Here is a 22,913-nt window from a genome sequence, read left to right as displayed (position 1 = left end):
GTATATCGTCACCAAAACTCTCTGGTTAACACTAATCGTGCCAAACGTTACGGCATATATGCACCATATATATATATATATATATATATATCGCAGTAGTACTTCTGGATAGAGTATTTATATATATGGTACTAAACCAAAATCTTTCTCATGCGCAGCCTGCGCCCCACGGAGGCGGAGCTAGCCTCATAGCTAATGTCTGGTGTGTAGTGTCGAGCATGACTTGAGTCTTCTGCATGTATATATATCGGTCTCAGCTGCACGACAGTCCGTGCGTGATGTATGCTAATGAGAGGCTCCGTACATTGGGTTACGGGCTGATCTCTAGTAACAAGGTGGGCACATTTCCAATGGTGGATTATTAAGTTATTAACATCAAAGTTGGTACCAGTTAGCTAGCATCTTGCTTTAATTTGCAGTACCCTCTATTATTGAAGAGCTCCTCTTGTGAAATAATTATAAATTATAAGATACTTAATGAATTCCCAAAAATCGGAGATATTCAGATAATTCGCTAGAGAGATCTAATTAATTTTCAGAAAATTAATGGGGTTAAGTACAAGTTACTATATACTTTTGTGTATATAATAGTGGGGTTTTAATTTATTTGTGGGTCCACTAGCAAGTCTATAGCTCTCTCTGAGACTTTCCCAATAGTACTTGCCCCCTGAATCCTATTACCAACGTCTCTTCCTGCAGCTAGCTGATTAAGCTTTGAAATCTTGAGTGCTTTCAATTGATCAGGTTATACGTAGCTTCTATCTTCTATCCCCCAAGCTTGTGGCTCCATATATACTGTCATATCATTATCCATAACCAAGCTGATGTCTTGAGGCAAGTCATCGATCATCTTGATGGTACATGATCCTTTTCTGCATGCAGCATAGATCAGTTTCACCTGTCCCAAAAATAATGGTTGCTTATTATTTCCAATATAGATCGATCTTAATTCCTTGACCTGATCACTCATCACTTCCGAGCTTATTTCCGATATTAGAGATTTTTTTTTTTTTTTTGTCTCTCTCGTGATATTTGATCCAAACAAGGTCTTTTACACCATATATATCAGGAGCTACGATCTGATCAGCAAGATCTTTGGTGCCTTAGCAGCTTGTTCATGAGTATTAGGGTTAAGGTTTTTTTTTGTTTTTTGTTGTTGTCTTATCATGAGGGATTAGTCCAAGAAAACTTTGATATATACGTGTTGGGGTTAGTCGGAGCAAGGTCTTGGTTTCATTGCTTTCATTGGTTTCATTGAACAATACCCTTTTTTTATCTTGTCAGGAATAGTTCAAGCAAGACCTATCTTTGCTGGAGCAACTATTTATATGATTGGACAGATGAAGTGCTTCTCTTTTTAAACAAGAAAATGATTAATAATATTGGAGTCATTCGACTCGAGTCTATCTGATTATTATTATGATTTTCTTAAATTTTTATATAAAATATAATAAATAATTTAACTTTTTTTAAATCTTAAAATAATATTTTATTCAACTTTCATCTGAACTCATATTAACTTATCTAAACTCATTATCTAAACAAATTTGATGATTTTAATTGATCACTTTGTTCACGAGGAAGAATTAGGCCCGTTTGGATTGCAAGATGGTCTCCATCTGGTTTCAATATTCAAACACCACGAACATAAATATTTTTCAATTTCAAATTTTTAACTTTTTTCATGTAATAATTTTATAATCATTACAAATTTTCTAAACTTCCAAATAAAACACAAAAAACTATTCAAAATTTTCAAATTAAAAAATAAAATTATATTGTAACAATCTTTTAATTTTATATCATTTTATTACTATTCATAAATTTTTCATATCATTTTATTTAACTCAGCTCACAAATTTAGCCTTGTTTATTTTCATAACTTCTTTCAATTCATCTTATCTCATCTAATCATGACAACTTTCTCAAATTTTCATACAAAATAGAATAAACAATTCAACTTTTTTAAATCTCAAAATAAAAATAATATTAAGAAAATATATTCTAACAATATTTTATTCAATTTTTAACTTTAATCTCAATTCATCTCATCTGATCTACGAAAACAACAGAGACAGTGAAAAGTAGTGTAGATGGGAATAGTTCATTATTACGTCTCCTTTTTCATGAGATCCTCAGGATTATGTTACTAATTAAGAATTATATAAGAACCATTTGTTCAATATTAGAGTAGTTATTCTCTATATATAAGCTGTAAATAGCTCCGACAGTTCTTGAAAGATAATTTTAATCCAAAACGTATACGTTCTATATACATATATATTTCTGCTATCAATTAGTACTCATGATCATAATTAAGCACTAGAGACATTAATGTTGATTCGAAAATGAAAACCAATTAATTACACCACGTATTTATAGATTCTTGGATATATATTAATTATAAATTAGCTGCAGGAGGGTTGAGAATTAACAAATAATCATTTTAATTAGGGTTTTAGGAGGAATTAATTAATATATATTTTCTTGGATTTTAATGGTACAAGCATTACTATATATATATGCATCATGTTACGTATATATATATATGGAAATAACAAAAAAATATTATTCTTTCCTTTAAGCAACTTTTAACTGTTAATTATCATGAGGTTCCTCCGATATTCTCAGTACACCATAAATATATATATATATATATATATATGGAGAATTTCATGATTTACTGGTGGGTTAGGTATCAGTACTTTAATTATAATTACTGTACAAGTACTGGTTATATATAAGCAAGGAATATTTATCCTCTGATCTCATGTTCTGCTCAGAAATACACGAGAATCTAAAAAAAAGTGCAATCTTTTTGAGCGAGCAGGAAAAGACGGGGGGAGTCTTCATTCACATCGTCACACACACACACATATATATATATATATATATATATATATATATATAGCTCTGTAAAGTGTATTTGTATCGGAAGATGAATGTAATGTTATCATCAGAATCGTCTATATTTTGATAGGGCATCATTTGTTGCAATGCAAGTGTGTAGCAGAAAAATAGAAGAGAATAAAGCAGCTCGATCGCTGCATGCATCACATGGATCTCATGTACTAAGTTACAGCTTTCTTCTAATTTATTATAAGCGTAGTGTGTGTATATATATACATATACATATATAATATATGCATGTACTAGTGGGAATTATGATATATATATATATAAATATATATATTTATATATATGTGTGTATCCGATAAAGCAAGGCCTGCCTTTTGGTGCAATCAGAATATTGCATATTCTCCAAACATTGAGTTCACCAAATGTCAAATGATCATCAAACCTAAATGTTCCCTGCTTTATGTCAGGAATTAACTATATCTAGACTTTGAATAAACTAAGAGAAGCGCATGCATGATGACGAAGTAGCTAAAGACGAAAAAAAAAAAAAAAAAAGGATCAGATCACAGTACTGGAGTTGCTGAATTATGCATATATGGCAAGATTATAGACACTTAAGGATCGCACAAACTATATACCAAGTCCACATAACATGCATTACAATCGAGTGATCTTTATACAGATCAATATGCAAGTACTACTGCATGCATGCAAGGACTTGGTCCAGTTGATCTCTTCTGCAAAGAGATTTCCTCATATTAAGGGGCTGACTACTAGATAAGCACATAGAGTAGTCAGTAATTTCCAGTTAGAAAAAACTCAGATAAGCCACCTACCTAGCTCAGACGTCCTATTTGCTGATCTATAACTGTTTTCAAAGTATATATATATATAATGTAAGTTGTTCTGAAAAGGAAAATCCACAGTAGTTGAAATTGAAGCCCTTCAATACTAGATAAGTGCAATTTAGAGAATTATACATGCTATCTATTTAATTCACTCTGGAAAATTCATAATCTCGGGTATCGCTTTCGAGACTGCCCTGATCGATGAATAAATATGGTTTATATAGTCAAATAGGTCTTTAAAAAAAAATATCAAGCACTGTCTGAACTATTCACAAGCAAGAAAGTCAGATCGATGATGCATGGTCATGATGAACTAAGCTATAGGGAAGATCACATGCAAGGAATTATATATCTAGCACCAATGGGAATAGCTTATGGTAATGGTTAATTAATAGATATACATATACATATATATATATATGTTTTATATCTATATATAGGCAATCCAGATTCTTGAGATCAGAAAAGATCATTTGATTTGTTCTTGTACAAGCAGCTACCGATCGATATTCTTAGTATAATAAAGTAAAATTATAAACCCCCCATGTGTGTATATTGGTAACAATATGGGATAAACATTTTACTCAACTTGCAGAATCTACTAACATAAATTAAAGGAAAGAATCTTCGACATTCTCATGCATACATGTTTGTACAATATGTGAGGAGATGGGGACATTAATATATGTAATTTTGCATATATCTTCAACAATCAGACATCACTCGATCTTTAATTTGGAATATAAGTTCTTACAGGCACACAGAAATAATATTTTTAACTATTCAGCTTTGCTTGAGCTAGCGAAGCATGCTAGAGCTATCAACTCCCACAAGTAAAAAGGAAAAAAACATCTCATTCTCATCATCATATTCACCTTATAATTCCTCTCAATTGCTAGAAAAAAAGGTTAATATTGGCTATCACTAAAGATCTGATCTAGCATGTAGTCATTATATGTCCCAAAAAAATCTAAGAAAAAGTAAAAAGGATTCTTACAAGCTGGCTCAAATTATGAAATGTTTTATAATCAATATATATGTATATATATATATATATATATTATATATCTGTGTCTGCAGATGAAATTTTAGTATTGAAACAGTTTTTGATATCTTATTTCACTCAAAACTGGTTATATGAATGCATGTATATCAGATTTTAATAAGAAATCAGACATGATCTATATATATTGCACCTGGACGTATTGATCCATTATCAAGGAGGTCAGTGTGTAGAGCATACTATCCATATGATTACTTAAATGGTAAGATTTGATTTGTAAAATTTAAATTTTAAAATTTATCTTCCAAATCAAATTATGTCCTTAAGCACTTTATTAGGTGTGGTCTACACCGGATTGAGAATATAATTTTTTATTGCACTTGATCAAAGTTATTCCTAAGCCCAATTAACATGAAAACACTGTAAGTATCCGCTTGGGATCATGTCTTCATGTTAGAGTTATTCTGGATGTACAATGCAATTTCAGTAGTAATATTCCATTTTCAGTTGGAAAATGCAACACAAAAATTATTCAAAGAGCGCCCTTTTTCTTAATTAAAGCTTAATTAATTCAGAGTGACGATTTTAGTCCTAATTAATCATCATATTAAAAGAAAGTATAAGATATTGAGAAATTAACATTGAAAAGTGTAAAAAAATGAACTACTCATGTTATATATATATATATATATATATATATATATCCATCCAAGAACCTAAATGTGATTTGAATGAATGATTCTAGTGGCTCTCAATCATATTCCTATATATTTAGTTAACTTTTAGTTTATATATTTTCATGGAGAGACCTCTTAAATTCAATCCCAACAGTATAGACCTTATAAATCTACGATGATCATGTCTTGAATTAATCTCAGATATTATAAGGTGCGTGAAATTAAAGAGAATATATATCAGTCTCATATATGATGTGTCAACATGATGACTGATTAAAACATACCTAAATGTGCTGGGAATTGAGAAAATCTATTGATCATCTTGTTGAGGACATTAATGATCATGAAAATGAAATATCATTTTGGATGTAATCAGATGGTTTCCAAAGGCGGGGGAAAGTTTCTCCATCTTTCTATCTGGATCGTTTAAATGCTCATAAGGCTTCAATATTCCAGGAGAAACAGACTCATAGTTATGTACGGTATGCTCAGCAGACAGCATATTTATGTATGTTGCTCTCTAGCTATACATGTGCATTAAACCAGAGAAGATCATGACAAGGAATATTATTACTCATCTCACCATCCAATCCACATCATGCATACATGCATGTTTATATATTTAAGCAACCAATACATACATACATATATATATTTTGAAGTAGAATGTTCATGCATGGGTGGAGTACCGCCGATACCGAAATAGATAAAAAGCTGTTTTCTTTGTATATTTCGTCCCCATTTCAAACCGGCAGACATACGGGTAAACAGGAGAAAAAGCAGCTTCGAAGTTCGAAACCAACCGGAAAAGGGTAATGAAATATAACTCAAGCTAGCTGAAGAAAATGAATGAAAAAGAAAAACAGAAAAGAAACAACATGAGACGGGGGGGACAGACTGCACTACGCTGGATTGCATACCGTCCGTCTCATACAGAAACCAAATCTCATTTTATGGAAATGATCAATTACAATATTAGCAATAACTTAGCTTGCATTCATGACAACTTTGAGATTCGCAATATTAAAACAAACAGCTTTCCGCGTTTCCTGTCGCCCTTTTTCTTTTTCATTAATAGCTCCTACTTGAATGGTTATCAAATTTACTACTACAACATTATCAAATATTGCTGAGAAAGTGAAGATTAACTAAGTTGGTCACAGAGAGAGAGAGAGAGAGAGAGAGAGAGAGATGGAAGAATGTGGGACTGTTTTTCAAGATCTAGGTGGTGGGAAAAATTGCGTACCAGCCATGAAAGTGTTAAGCGGAGCTCCAGGGTATAGTGAAGGAGGATCGAGAAGTGTCATGGCAGAAGAACCCACGTCTGCACCGCCACCACCACCACCACTAGCAGTGGTGGCGCTGGTATTGGTGACACCAGCAATGAGGTTAAGAGGTTGAACTCCACCACCTCCCCCGGAGGAGCTCTCCCCAGCAATTGAGTAATTAGTTTCGGGGCCTTGGTCATAGAGGGTTCCCTTGAAAACATGGCCTCCAATGTTCACAGCCGCCTGATACGCGTACTGATCGTCTGCTTCGTCAATGGAGCTCACTCGTATGCAACGGAAAACGGCGGGAGAATTCACTTCTGCCGGAAAATGGCCGACTTCTAGCCCTACAACATGATCCCAAAAGCAATGGGGATGTTATAAGTTTAGACATTTCGAATTGGAAAGGAGAAATGGGATACAACATATATAAATATTTGAAAAGCAAGCGCACACGCTCATACACAGATATCCACATGTAGACAGAGGCACAGACACACACAAAGAGGAAAGAGAATTTCTTCCGTGTCAATCCATTCGTCAGGATTACTGAATAATAGTGTTTTGGGTAAAGATGTGGAAAAGAAGGAAAAGTTGATGGAGTTTACTATGGAGGTCGATTTCCATTACACGCAATCGATATCTAGCTGTATTATTTGGGCATACTTCCAAAATTCTCTCTCTCTCTCTCGCTCTCTCTTCCATCCATTCTCTCTTTTCAGAATTTCTTTGGATGCGTCTAAGGAATTCTTGCGAAGAGTCAATCAGTAGAACTTTGAGTGAGTGTCTGCGAGATAAATTATATTAATTCAGGAAAAAAGAGAAGAAAATTAAACGAAGCTTAATTACCTGACGCGCTGGTGGGCAAACGAGTGCAGGCAAGAGAGGAAGAGCCAGGATTCTCTCTCTGTCTTTTGGGATTCACTCCGTGGAGCTGAAGTTGTTGATGTTGCTGCTGCTGCTGCTGCATAGCAGCGAGTTGTTGTTGGCGCTCGCGGCGTCTGGAAGCTGGGACCCAAGTACTTTTGACATGGGTTTGGCACTCGAACCCTCGGCTTTTACAACAAGTCCTGCACCGCATGTGAACGCAGTCCTTTTTGGCTTGGTTCCCGCAGTCCTGGCAGCTCACCCCTCCTCCTCCTCCCCCTGCGGACCTCATCATCATGAACGCCGATCTCGACGGCGACTCATCGGAGACGTTGATCGAGCTCCGGCTGGGCCCCACGCCTAACCCAGCCGCTGAAGCATAGAGATCTTGCTGGAGCTGTTGGTGGTGCCGTTGCTGTTGTTGTTGCTGATGTTGAAGAAGCACCTGTTCCTGCTGTTGCCATAGTTCGAAACCCTTGTACCCTGGGTCATCATTTTTGTACCAAAACAAGCTCTCCTGGGGAATTTCCGTTGGAGGGTTGTTGCTGCTTTGCCGATGACGATCGTCTTGGCTGCTGCTCGTGGTACCCCTTCCTCCACCTAATGAGAAAAAACCAGCCATTGCTCCTCCTCAAAATCCGACCCGCACTTCAATTGTGACAGACAATCCATATCAGAAGCTCCACTCCCACCGCAAAATCAGAACCCAACTACGAAATGGTTCTGTGCCTGCCTTGAACGATGGGGGTGGGTGTCGTACTGTTACCCAGTAACTTCTCGGCTTTCTTTGAGAATTCTCGTTCTGCGTGTGTCGTATATGAGCGTACATGTATTTCTCTTAATCTGTACCTAACCTTTCTTTCTCAAAGAGTATGTTTGTGTGAGTTTGTGTAGTGGTGGTACTGGAGGTGGTGTTTGCTTGTTGTTGGGGGGAGGGTTTAATTTGCAGCCCTAGTTGGTTAGAGAGAGAGAGAGACAGAATTCAGTCAGTGTTTGGCAGTGTTAATGGCTGCCTGTGTTGAACAATTCCCTTTCTTTCCTTCCTGCTTCAGAGTGAATTTAGGAAATAGGAAGCATTTAAAGAACGCCGCGGAATCAACGGCTACTCTCTTTCTCTCTCTCCCCTTCTCTGCAACGCCGCCATATATGCTCTTTCTGCACCGCTCTGCTGCCTTAATTTAAAGTCTCCCAACCCATCTCTTTGCTCTCTCTCTCTCTCTCTCTCTCTCTCTGATTTCTTTGCAGGAGATGAGCTTTTCAGCTCTGAGCAGAGCGTCTTGTGTCCATAGAACAAAACAACGCTCTAAAATCTCTCTCTCTCTCTCTCTCTCTCTGGCCTTAAGCATTTTATGATCTAATCTTATATTAAAACCGCTGAATCAGCCACTGATAAATTCGCATGCTCCATCCAACGTCCACTAAAACGCCACGTATCGCCGCTCCAGCTTTTCCTTATTCGTCCTTTTGCACCGGAAAACCCGCTGCTTTTTCGTGACTCCACTCCCTTTAATGAACCTATTTTGTTTTGGGTTATTGTTTGTTGAGCAATGGTTTATGTAAAATCTTTTTTATAATTTCTTATATAATTATATTTTAAAATGAGAATATTTATATAAAGTGATGTTATTTTTATAAGTTATTTTATAAAAAAAAATTTTAAATAAATTTAAAAAAATTTACAAAAAATTTACTTATTTACATATCAGTTATTGATAGGTTAAAAATCATAAAATTTGAATTTTAAATTTTAAATTTTAAAAGAAAACTAATAAAATAAATTTTATAAGTAAAATTGTAAGTACATATAATACTACTCTTATAAAAATATATTTCATTTAAAACGTAATTGTATAAAGATTGTAAAAAGTACTGTATGTCTATAATTTTCTTTGTTTCATTATTATTGTTATTATTATTTCATGCTTTTTTTCTTTTTCATTTATTACCACCAATTATCTAACATTTTTCATTTATTTTTTAATTCGGTTACATGCAATCATTTTTATGTAATTTTTATACAATTTATTAATTTGATTGGTCAAAATAATTATTTATATTAAAAAAAATGACACAGCCAATCACATTAATAAAATGTATAAAAAAATACATAAAAATAACTACATATAAAATTTTTGAAACACGTATAAACCAACAAGTCCACGAAAATGACCTAAGTTACAAAAGTTGCATTGATAAGATAACTCAAAAGGGATATATATAGTGACAGATCACATTTTAGTGGTAAGTACGAATTAGATATATTGATGGAGTATATATAAATGATGTGCATATATATATATATGCTTCATGAAAGTATTAAAATTTAATTACGATGGATCCATTGATCTTATCCTGTATATAATTATATTTCTGTTATATTCATTACATATTAATAGTTTTTAATTTTTTATATTTATTATATATAAAAAATTCTATACGTCATACGACCATCTTATTTTTATTTTATTAAGTATGATATGTTATATTTATTATAATTAAATGATTATTTATATATATATATATAAATGATAAATTAAAACCAAGATCCCTAAAGCATTGTTAACGGTCGACGTTGCTTGGGCAGTGAAAAAGAGGCAGAAGTTATCGTGTTTCTAGAAGATAATTATATCTGCTTTGCATGTTGTGCTGTAAGAGAGGGGGACACAGCGCCACCTCCTCCTCTTACTTTTTTCTCTAATAATTTCCCTTCAATTAATATATATTAATTTGAATAATTTGAAGCATCTTCAAACTTAATTTTATTATTATTTCTCGAGGTTATATTATGTGCACGTATTAATTAATTTTCACTTAACTATTTAGAAGAAATTAGGTCATGTTATCTTGTATTCCTCCCCCCCTCCCCAACTAATCATTTAATAAAAATTAATTAGGTTTCGAATAGATCGATAGAGTGGTACAACAACAATTGCAACAGTATCGAATATTTGTGACGGATTTTTTACGATAATAATAATTATTTGTGATAAAAACAGATACATTTTAATAAAAAATAATTATTTTCGCATGAAATAACTGGTCATAATTAAATAATTTTCTTGCAGTATTGGATTATCTATAAATTTATAAATTTTTATTTTTAAAATATAAATACTGATGTAATAATTGATGGGCAAATGCTAGATCGATCAACTCGAAAATTTAATATTATATAGAATTGAAATGATTAAAAACTATGTCAATTATTAAAACAATTAATGTGATAAGTGTAAGATATAAGAAATGAAGGCGAAAAAAGAGTAGTAGATCATGATTATTTTATTGTAGGAATGAGATTATTATCTATGCTGCTGCTGACGTGGTATAATTGAAAAAATTATAAAAAAATGAATTATTATTGTTCAAAAAAGAAAAAGATTGAAAAATTATCAAACTTTAGAAGTCAAATGAGTGGGACAATATTAATTAAATTACATTGATGTACGTAATTTTGTATCATTTTCTTACCATAAATTCAATAGATATATAAAACAAACGGAAACAGGAGAGGTACTGTTTTCATCCTCGTGGTCTTTTTTCTTGCATCATCATGAACCGTTGCTGATAAATGTGGCTGCGCGAGGACTCCGCCGGCCTGTAATACCGGTGGAAAAGAGGACCCTATAACTGGGATTAATGGCCCTACGTACGGTACTACGTGTATACAATAATATATATATATATATATATATAGAGAGAGAGAGAGATCGATCTAGAGAGAGAGTACAAATGTGGGTGATGGTAGCTTGCTGTCTTTTTGGGGACTATAATATGCTGATAACTGGTTAGAAATAGTGTGCATATGAGAATTTTAACCCATAGGGCAGCCAACAAATTTCTTTTGGTCCTCCTAATAAATAATCTTAGGCGATTAAAAAGATCTTGGAATTATTTAAAATTGTGAGTTTGATACGCATAAGTTGGTGTGTTAATTGTTAAATTGACACACAACTTAGTATGTCTCAAAATCGGTCTAGACCGGTCCAAATCGGTAGAACCAGTTCGAGACCCGTTCTCTTAGTCTCAAAATTGGTCAGTGTCGGTCTGGTTTCGGTTCTATGTTTTTTTTAAGACTGGACTGGACATGTTTTATATATAAGATAATATTAGTATAATTTATAACATAAAATTTTAATCTTAAACATAAAAATTTATTTGATCATATGCTTTAAACATAAAATGTATATATTAATAACATTTTATGGCCTAATAAATTCTCAATATATTCATTTTGATAAATACATAATACATTAATAATACTAATATTCATTAATAATATTAATTACATTTGATCACTTTAATTAATTAGTATATATTAATATACTAGTGTATATTAATTAGTATAGGAAAAGTCTACTCTGCCGCCCCACATATACCGCTTGGTGAGACCGCTCAGTCATTTTTAAATTTTTTTTTTTTACTTAATGATGAAGGAAGTGCTTTTAAGTATAGTGGTGTATTTTTTATTTTTTTAAATATTTAAATATATTAAAAAAATGTGAAAAGAAAGATGAAGAAAAAAATAAAAATTTAAAAAGTGTTGTGCGGTAAAACTGGGCGTCAGAGTAGCCAAACTCATTAGTATATTAATTACATTAATTTATGCCTTGATACTAATATTATTAAAATTGAAAAGTCAGACTGAACCGGACTAGAACCGGTAAAATCGGAAGTATCGGTTTAGGATCGGAGGATTACCAGTGTGTAATCGGTTTTCAAAAATGTAAAAATGGTGCATATATACTGATTCGATCATAAATTTTATCCAAAACCGAACCGAAACCGTTACACCCTTACATTATATATTAATATCAAAGGGATAAGTAATTAACATATATATATATGTCGATGCGATTTTGGCCCGATGGTCAAGAGTTGATTGGATGAGACAACAACGTTGGTACTATAATTGAAGAAGTGTAAAAATAGATGTGAAAAAAATAAAAAGATGGCAAAAAACAAATGAGAATGAGATGCTTGCATATTATAAGCTCTGATCTGCAGCAATGCATACGTCTTCCTCTTTGTTACAAGATGAAGATCGGGGAGATGAGAAAAAGATCATGCATGAAGGGGATCAAGTACTCCAATGAATTAGAAGACATCTACCCTTTTGCGGATCGATCATGTCGAAGATCACCCAGCTTCTAGCTAGCTAGCTAGCAGCTTATAATCCTCCAATATTATATTATAAGCCCCAGCTTTCAGTAGTACTAGTCCTTCATTTACTTGTCATAATTAAGCTCTAACTTATCCTTCATTAATGGTTTGATTATGTGCTTAATTCATGCCTTACTCCATCGTCTATATATTTTACAACCTACGCTAGCTCGCTCGCTCGATCGGCTAGCTAGCTAGCTAGAGTGTGCTAGCTGTTAATTAAGATATAATACTGTATGTGATCAGTACTCCTCGATCAACCTTTTGCGCTATACTTACTCGTGTGGAGCCATTCATGACCAGATTATATATATAATGTCAACATGCACATGTCAATGGGTTGAAAGACATTAATTTCATTATATATTTTTCAGAGACCATGCATGCATGGGCGGTCCTATCGGCCTTGCATACATGTGCTTCGATAAGTACGTACGTACGTTCGCCGAGCTGGATCGATCGAGCACTTGATCCTTTATGAATTCTAGTTATAGTACTGATCAGTCATACATTTATAAGCTAACTGGCACTCCAATGTAATCCAAGAGAAGTGGAGGGTGGGGAATGCGATTGTACTGGCCGAGTGAAGATATTCTAGTTTGTGTTTAATTCGAAACAGTCATGACCACGCATGCACCAATACAAGCAAGTGTCACTACAAGAAAATGGCGCTTGGACCACAAATTGCAGATCAGTGCAACGCATGAAAGTCAGATATATTATATATTCAAGTTTTATCTTATCTCGATCAACAAGTTACAAGATCATGAATTAATTCTTAGAAGAAGATTTTGTAGTCACTACAACAAAAAAGACTTTTTAGGACGATTTTCTATTGGAACGAAATGAAAATCGTCTCAAAAAGTGAGATTTTGAGACAAATTTTAGATTTCGTCTCAAAAAAATGACAGAAGAACAAAACCGTTCGAACGGTATAATTAAAGACGAAATATTTTGTCCTTAATAATGAAACCGTTCGAATGTAATGTTTTAATGAATTTAACAGTTCGAACGTATATTTTGGCGCGTCAAGTAATATTATAATAGTGGAAAATTATTGCAACGTTCAAACGTGTAATTTTAACCGTTCGAATGATTAATCAGCACTGTTCGAATGTATATTTTGACGCGTTAAGTATAATTATTATAGCGAAAAACTGCATTACGTTCAAACGTACAATTTTACCGTTCGAATGATAAATCAGCACTGTTCGAACGTGTAATTTGGCACGTTAAGTAACATTAATATAGCGTGAAATATTTAATATAGCGTTCGAACTTATAATATTCACCGTTCGAATGATGAATCAATATTGTTCAAACGTTATTTTCATGATTCGAACGGTGATCATATGTTTTTATATATATATATATATAATAGGATGGTCCTACTGATGAACTTTCATAGAGTTTGATCATGAGAAGGAAAAATAAAAACACTACTTCGAGGATTGATAATTAACTGAATCGATCTATCCTTCTCAATATATATAGGTACTTGGTAATTCACAGCTTCAATACAGAACAAAATGAGTTAAAAATTAAGGTCCTGGATCCCACAGTACGTAGAAAAGAACAATATTTCAATAATTATATTAATTAAGCTAGCTAGTTATAAGAAGTAGTACTGTTCCGATCCTGATCAGCTAGCTACCATGAATATTATAAATTTCTTCATTAAATCTTAGTTAATGTTTTGAAGTTGCATGAAATGAACTTTGAACAGTATATATATAGCATTTATTATCTGTAGCAAGCTGCGGCAAACATTTATCTCAGTATTTATATAAATTATATTTAATATATATAATTTTAAAAGTAATAAGTGCTGATCATATATATCTTGATATGGAAAAAGTGTAATAGAACCATCGATCATATATATATATATATATATATATATATATATATTAGTGATTAAACATACATCCACGGCGCCATATGTAGCGGGAATATTACTAATATTATTGTAGCAAATTACTGTAAAATGAAGATAAAATAGAAAATCCATTGGAGCTTATTTTTACACAAATGTTGAGTTATTATATATATATATATATATATATATATATATATATTGTGGTTGTGTGTTTTACATAATCTATTGAGAGTGTTCTTAGAATTTAAATAAGAGCACTCCCAATGGATCGATGACGTTGTATTATAAAGTTATTACTTAAAATAGAAAAAGTGTGTTTTACATAATAAATAAGTTGAGTTATGATATATTGTAAAAGTTATTAATTAAAATAGAGAGTGCTCTAAAGAGATATATATAGTCCTAGGGTACTGTACAACCATTGAGAGTACTGCTCTAAAGAGTTATAGTCGCGTCTTAGGGTACTGTACAAGTCTTGTCCACTCTATTTGTAAAAAAGTAAAGTCTATCATTAAAAAAATAATTTTTTAATGTGGGTTTCAGATTTACCTATAATATTTTTTAAAGGAAATACACGAGGCTTGCACACTCTAAGACTACAAATATCACTTCTCTACATTAATATTGAAGGCTGGGTTTTACGATCATGCTAAGTACTACACCATATATATATATATATATATATATATTATATATATATTGTCGTGAATATTTGGGTTTTTCTTGTGCGACAGATAATTAGGAGTGTAAAATCTATTTTCTCTATGTTGTTGAAGTTTTAAGACTATGAAAGAATCAAGAGCGAGTTCTTGAAAAATTAATATATAAGCTCTCTCTTGCATGGACTGAAATAATCTTTCTAGTCGAATCAAGAATCTAGAACTTTGATTTAAAAAAAAAAAAAAAAAAACTTGGGTATCAAACATGCAGCTAGCTGTAATCCACATATTATATTATATGTATATTATTTATATATAATATTTGAAAGTAGCTAGCCACTTTCTCAAAAAGATATTCGAGAAAATAAATAAGAATAATGTTATATATAATAATCGTAGAGTACGTAAATATCACGTAATTTTTTTAAAAAAGAATATGATATATTATTAAAAAATTAATTTTTTTTTTCATATGAATTCTATATTTATTCTTTTTTTTTTTTTGAAAGATTGTGCAGCAATGCTTACGTATTTCACGACTTCAAATATCATTTTTCAATTAAAAAATATGGATTGATCAAGGACATCTAGGTGAGCTAGCTACGGAGAGGATAACATGATTTTGAAATGGAAAGGGAAAAAAAACTCCGAATCCGAAAATGCAAAATTAGAATCTTGATCTTCTTGTGGACTTTTTTTAAGCATGTGTAAAAGTTGTTATACATTTCACTTTGATTAATGAATCTACTATATACTTTATCCAAAAAATAAAACATATAAAAGATAATATTTTCATGATCTTAAATTATTTTCATTGCCTTTTTTTTAAAAAAAAATCTATTTTTAAAAATATATATACATGCAGAAAACATTAATAATATGTTATATATCTTCAATATTTTGTAAACTACTGTAGTACCGTTCTAATTTGACAAGAAAATATAAAAATTAAAAATATCATAATTACATAATTAATTAATATGACATTGAGAAAGGTTCAAATGAATAAAATATTTTCAGGTTTTTATCGATTATTTTCCCTTTTCAATTAGTGATCATTTTTTCTTTCTTAATTTCCTTTTATGTTTCGAGTTTTCCTTTTTGGGCTTATTATTTATATATAAGTACTAGTTAGCTAGCTAGATTAATGAAATGATCATCATGATCATGAGTTTGAACCATGAAGCATCCAGACAGACTTAGAACCTAACTAGCTATATATAATCCGGTGAAATATATGGATGCATGTGTACTTTTCATTGAGACTTTTAATTTGTACTACTTAGACTAAGGTTAAGGTGTCATTATCAACTTTTTTTATAGTTACAGCTAGCGGGTTTGTTCCAAAGTCAAAGAGCCAAATTAGGTATAACATTCTAATTATAAGGTGCATGCATGTCCTTGTAGGCTTATTATCTAAATTTAATTTATTTTTAAGGAGAGACTATGAGCGCATGCTAGAGTTAAGTATTCTAAGAGAAGTGTTATAATTACAAAGAGATTCCAAAAAAAATGAGCTCACAAACCGACATGACTTCATATGATATATTAAGGCCCCGTTTGGTTGTTAGACTCAATTAAGATCAACTCAATTCAATCTAATTTTAAGCTGAGTCTAACATCTAAATACCCAACTTTCAAATTACTAAACTTATCTCAACTCAAAAATTCTTTACACTTGGGAGCCACAAAAATTTTCAATTCAACACTTATTTACATGCGGGACCCACAACTTTTTTCAACTTCCCATAAATACATCTAAACTAATCTTAACATTCAAATACATTTAAACTCATCTTAGGTAGACCACATAATTAAAACTCATTACTATTCATAAATAACTCAACTCAGCTCAACTCAACATCCAAACAGACCCTAAATATATTTTACAATAAAAGTAATTTTACAATTTAATGTACCATATCAAGTTGCGTAAGTTGGTAGATTTACTTTTATAGAATTTTTTTATAATTACATCTAAGAAAATAATTAACTAGTTATATATATAGTAAAATAGAAGTAGTACTTAAGCTACCTTTATTTTTTCCTTTCTCATAATTAATTAAGACCTGACTAATTAGGTTTTAAAATTAGATATATTGTTGAATGAAGAAATATATATTAGATGCGTCCCACCTCGTACGTGCATGTCGATCTTTTTATAGGATACCTCGATCCCACATGATCTTACGAATAAAATTCTAATAATAACCGGACCCAATTATATATCTGCCTATCAAATCGACTAATTAGCTATCTAGGCGCTTGTAAAGGTAACAACTAGAAAATCCACCCATTACATTAATCATGTTTTTGTCACGTTTAATTTTTATGGAAAAGTGACTATATATATATATATATATATATATATATATATATATATATACACTGGAACTAATTGGGATATATAACACATGATGATGGTTTCATGCACGGCTGGCCTATTAATGAATCTCTAACCTTAACCTAAATCATCATTTGATTTGGTCTCAACTCCTCGATTATTATATATAATTCGTTATTTCCACTTCTCATCACCTAAGCGACACCACGTCGCCATAGAAACACTCCTGCCGCTGTCTTCATATTAATGTTCATCGATCATCACTCTTGATCTCCTTCAATCTCCATTAATTAGTTATTTTCATATGCTACTATTTCTTTTCATATATCTAGGATTTGAGTTTCTTTTTGGGGTTTATTTGGTTTTCATATTGATTTGGTTGATTTTTGAGTTAATTTTCTTCATCTGCTCATTTATGTCGTTCGATCTATAAGAAATCAATTTGTTTTGACATTTTGTGTTGAATGAAGAATAAATCTCTTTATTGATTTGTGAATGGACGTGTACATGTGTTTAAATAAAAGGTAAAGGCTACAATTGTACTTGCTAGCTCTATGATTTGCACCATACATGGAAAGTAAATCTGTCCATTAACTAATAAAAGAAGGAAAGAGATCTATGATTTATATGAATATAGTTGCTGTAATACTCACATTTAAGTTGGCGCATAAACATCCATAATGTCCAACTTGTGAACAAAATGATGAAATAAGTCACAACCAAGTGCTTTAGTGAAAATGTCAGCTAGTTGACCGGTGGCTGGAACATGAGTTAGAGAAATGAGACGTTCATGAAACTTGTCATAGACCAAGTGACAATCAATCTCGATGTGTTTGATTCATTCATGGAAAGCAGGGTTGTGAGTGATATGAAGAGCAGCTTTATTATCACAATGAATAAGTATTGGTTGAGGACCAAGTCAGGAAGTAAGAGCTTTAACCAGACTAACTCACATGTGGTATTGGCCATGGCACGGTATTCAGCCTCAACAGAAGAGTGAGAGACAACAGATTATTTCTTTGCACGCCAAGAGATAAGACTTTCACCAAGCATGATAAAGAAGCACGTGGTAGAGTGGCAAGTGATGGGAAAACTGGCCCAATCAGAATCTAAGTAGGCAAATATATGAAAACTACATGTGGAAGAAAAAATAAACCATGACCTGGAGAAGCCTTGAGATAGTGAACAAGCCAAAAAGCAGCTTGATAATGAGGTTGTTGAGGCTGTTCCATGAATTGATTGAAAATATTGACTGAAAAAACAATATCAGGCCGGGTGATGGTTAAGTATATAAGGCAATCAACAAGGAGGCAATAGATACTTGGATCTAGGAGAAGTTCACCATCCTTAGGAGTTAATTTCAAATTTGGCTCCATAGGAAAGAGAGCAGGTCGTGATCCCAAAGTGTCAGTGTCTAAGAGGATTTCCAAAGTGTACTTTTGTTAATTCAGAAAAATGCCAATGGGGACTGGGCCACTTCAAAGCCAAGAAAATATTTAAAATTACCAAGGTTTTTGATCTTGAAGCGAGTGGCTAAGAAAGTTTTGACATCAGTGAGGGTACTAAAATCATTGTTTGCAAATAAAATGTCATCAACGTATACAAGAATAGTAGTGAAAGACTTGCATAGATAGAAGAAAGAGTGATCAACCTGTGATTGGGTGAAACTAGTAGAAATTGGAACAAAAGAAAGCTTAGAATACCAATTGCGAGAAGCTTGTTTCAACCCATAGACATGTTTATGAAGATGACAAACTCGTGTCTCCCCTTTACGACCTTAACTAGGTGGAAGATTCATGTAAACATCCTCATCAAGATTGCCATGGAGAAATGCATTGTACACATCTAACGGATGGATATGCCAGTGGCGAGCAGCAACAATTGCTAAAACACAACAAATAGTCACAAGTTTGGCAACCGGGGCAAAGGTATCATGATAGTTAAGGCCTTCAACTTGAGTGTAACCCTTTGCCACTAGACGAGCCTTATACCTTTCAATGGATCCATATGCTCAAAATTTGATTTTAAAAACTCATTTACAACTAATGGGTTTCTTACCAGAAGGAAAGGGTTGAAGACACCACGTGTGGTTGGATTCTAAAGCATGAATTTCAGAAGTCATGGCATCACACCAATGAAAGTTACTAAATAGCTTGAGAATAACTAACAGGATCATAATGTTCACTCAAAGAAGAAAGGAAATCAAAATGCTTAGGAGATAATTTATGATAAGAAATAAAATTAACAATGGGATGTGCCGTACCTGATGAATGCTAAGGTGTGGAGGAAGGCGTAATGGACTTAGAAGGTAATGTGGGATAAACATAGTCTTGAAGATAGGTGGGACGAGTGATGTGGCGTTGTGGTCTGGTGGAAAGGATTAGGGTAGGGGTAGGAGATGAGACATTAGGAGAATTTGCAGGGGGAGGAGGTGAAAGGAAACATCATTGGAAAAAAAAAAAAGAGGTGGAACTGGTATCTCTAAAAGGGTTTGTGGAATAGTAGTCTGAGTGGGTGATTTATGGACAACATTATGGAAAGGAAATACACGTTCGACAAAAGTTACATCACAAGAAATGAAAAATTGCTTTGTTTCTAAATTGAACATGCGATATGCTTTATGACCAGGAGGATAACCCAGAAAGATACACGAAGTAGCTCTAGCTTGAAATGTATCGTTATAAGATTTCAAGGTTTGAGCATATCATAGACACCCAAAAATACTTAAATGATCATATTTGGGGGCCTTGAAAAGGGGCTGGTGTTAGCAAGACTAGGCAAAGGGGTGTGATTAATTAAATAGGTTGCAGTGAGAATGCACTAAACCTAGAAAGTGAGGGGAAGATTGGCTTGAAAATGTAAGTATCGAGCAACATTAAGAAGATGTCGATGTTTATGCTCAACTACTCCATTTTGTTGAGGTGTGTCAATGCATGTCCTTTCATGTAGGACACCTTGGTCATTAGAAAAAGTTGGGAATTGTTGGATAAAAATTATTGGTCATTATCTGTGTGAATATGACGAATTTTGCATTGAAATTAGGTTTGGACCATGGCAAAGAAATTCTTGAGACATTGTAAGGCTTTAGATTTAAAGTGCAATAAGTAAACCCAAGTGACTCTAGAAAAATCATCGACAATGGTTAAACAATAATGAGCACCCATGGTAGATGGTGTTTGATAACCACCCCAAATATCAGAATAAATACGATCAGAAGCAAACGTGATTTTATTTGTAACCAAAGTAAAAAGAAGTCAAGTATGTTTCCCTTTAGTACAAACATCACAATTTAGCAAGCTTCTAGATTTAGATAAAAATGTAGGTAAACAAGAAGAAGATGGGTGAACAATTAGTCGTCGGTGCCTGATTACTGAAATATTTTTTTTCATTGGAATTTTTGAATTGGTTGGATTAATGGTCCATATTGCATCACAAAGGGGTGAGATAACATAACATTTTGGAAAGATGGACTTAGTTTCAAGGCTACACTATTTGACTTCAAAATGGGCTTGTTATTGCAAAAGAAAAGACTACAAATTAAACTAATGCAGGCTATTTTGTAGAGAGCCCAAAGCCACGAAGGCCCATTTCAACCCAAGCCTCACAAAGACTTACCTTATTCCGCTTCACTTCATTTTACAGATGAAATTCAAGAGGCACACGGGAAGGCTGAGGAAGAGTGGAACCCTATGAGGGCATATCCGTGAAAGTGGAAGAAAATCGGTTAGAGGAGAGAGAAGAGGGTGCGAGGGAGTTAAGGATAAAAGGGGAAAAGGCACGATATATAGGGTGTCTCGATTTGGTGATTTTTCTAGGGTTTATTTAGTTTTCTGTTTGTTTGAATTGTCCATTCCCGTTAGGGTTTCTGTGAAACTTTGTAATCATCATCTTCTTTATGATGATTTTGGGCTCGTTTTGCAACTTGGGTTGCAGATTAAGGGTAATGTTCACCCCGATTTGTATTCGTTTTCTGGGATTCCTTGTTCATGCTTTCGTTGTGTTATCATCTGTGGTATGCTGTAAAGTTTGCGAGAATCTCTTGTTCTTGATCTGTTGTAGACTCACGGCACAGCAGGACCTTGAAATAATCAAGGATCCTTCAATCCGAGAGCCTTAAAACGAAACGGATGTAATATGATGAGGGATTTTATTCCTATGGTGTTTTAATCTGAATCATGCATGTTAGTTTATTGAAATATTAAGTTCTTAAATGAATTAATATAGGCATATGCACCCAGAAATTAAACCAACTTCAACCGGGTTGAGCAAACCCTAACCCTGCATCCCAAGTGCTTGTTTAAACTGTTATTTAATTTATTTTTGGTCTAGATTCTAAATTTCAAACTGTGAGTAAGATTTTTGTTAAAGCTTTGAAAAATTGAATATACATTTTAGGGTTTTAGTTCTCCGTTTAGTCAAATGCTGATTTCAAAGCAACCCCTACTCCTCATCATTTTTCTGTCAACCTAAGTCTTACATCCAACATTTTTTCTATTATCACTGCACATATCTCATCCGCATACTTGCAAATTTGTACATAACAGCTGCTGTGCATAAACCCATTTGCCCTTTTTGTTACTCTATCACCACATACCTGCATGATTAAGCATGTTGATCCTGTTGTCTCTATGGAAATGACCTTGGAATCTCCCCTTGTGTATTTAGTATGCTTTTATACTTGGAAGCATAATTTGGTGAGTATCAATACCAAATATCAGATGGAATTGATCAATTCACATGATGGACTATAGGAGAGATTGACTTGTAGTAATAAAGTCCATTAAACCTCCTCACACACTCTAATCAACATCCTCGTGGTTAGGTCCTTAAAATCACAAAAGGTGGGAAAAAAAATGGCAACACAGTTCAAAGCTTTTGTGAGCTTGCTAATGGACAAGAGATTAAATTTAAATTAAGAAACAAAAAGTACATTATGAAAATAAAGAGATGGAGATAAGTGAAAGGTGCCAATATGAGATACGGGAACAATATCACATGTGGGTAAACGAACTAGATTTTGAGGATCGAGGACATTTGGTTGATGATTGAGAGATGGTGGGTGGTTAGACATATTATCAGATTTGCCACTGTCTATAACCCATTCAAAATTAGAAACAGAACTCGAATTACAAATGGGAGAAAAAAAAAATACCAGCGAAATTGGCTGAATGAGGTGTGAGTAGGTCCATGAATTGGCGATATTGCTCACTAGTTAAACCACAAATTGCATGCTCAGCCCAATTAACATGCATAACAGCAACATCCAATGAAGATGAAGAAGAAGTTGAGTTTCTTCTTGGTGTATGATAGAATATACTCAGCTGACAGCAGGTAATGGATCCATAGCCA

The 22,913-nt window shown here is 33.1% G+C and overlaps 1 protein-coding gene across 1 annotated transcript; it reads right to left on the bottom strand.

Moving 5' to 3' along the window:
- Positions 1-6,410: 6,410 nt before the first annotated feature.
- LOC108993505 (protein EXPRESSION OF TERPENOIDS 1-like) lies at positions 6,411-8,850 on the bottom strand. The gene is made up of 2 exons (XM_018968457.2): positions 7,505-8,850; positions 6,411-7,002 (listed from the first exon to the last, which is right to left on the bottom strand). The coding sequence occupies exons 1-2, from the start codon at positions 8,142-8,144 to the stop codon at positions 6,602-6,604; spliced, it is 1,041 nt and encodes a 346-aa protein (XP_018824002.1). The 5' UTR covers positions 8,145-8,850; the 3' UTR covers positions 6,411-6,601.
- Between the last annotated feature and the right edge of the window lie 14,063 nt (positions 8,851-22,913).

The sequence above is a fragment of the Juglans regia genome, chromosome 8 (assembly GCF_001411555.2).
Source record: "Juglans regia cultivar Chandler chromosome 8, Walnut 2.0, whole genome shotgun sequence".
NCBI lineage: Eukaryota > Viridiplantae > Streptophyta > Magnoliopsida > Fagales > Juglandaceae > Juglans > Juglans regia.
This window is presented reverse-complemented; position numbering and strand designations above follow the sequence as displayed.

Coding starts and splice junctions, on each gene's coding strand:
- LOC108993505 (XM_018968457.2), bottom strand. CDS start 8,144: ATGGCTGGTTTTTTCTCATTAGGTGGAGGAAGGGGTACCACGAGCAGC. Junction 7,003..7,504: donor TTTGCCCACCAGCGCGTCAG/GTAATTAAGCTT, acceptor ATCATGTTGTAG/GGCTAGAAGTCGGCCATTTT.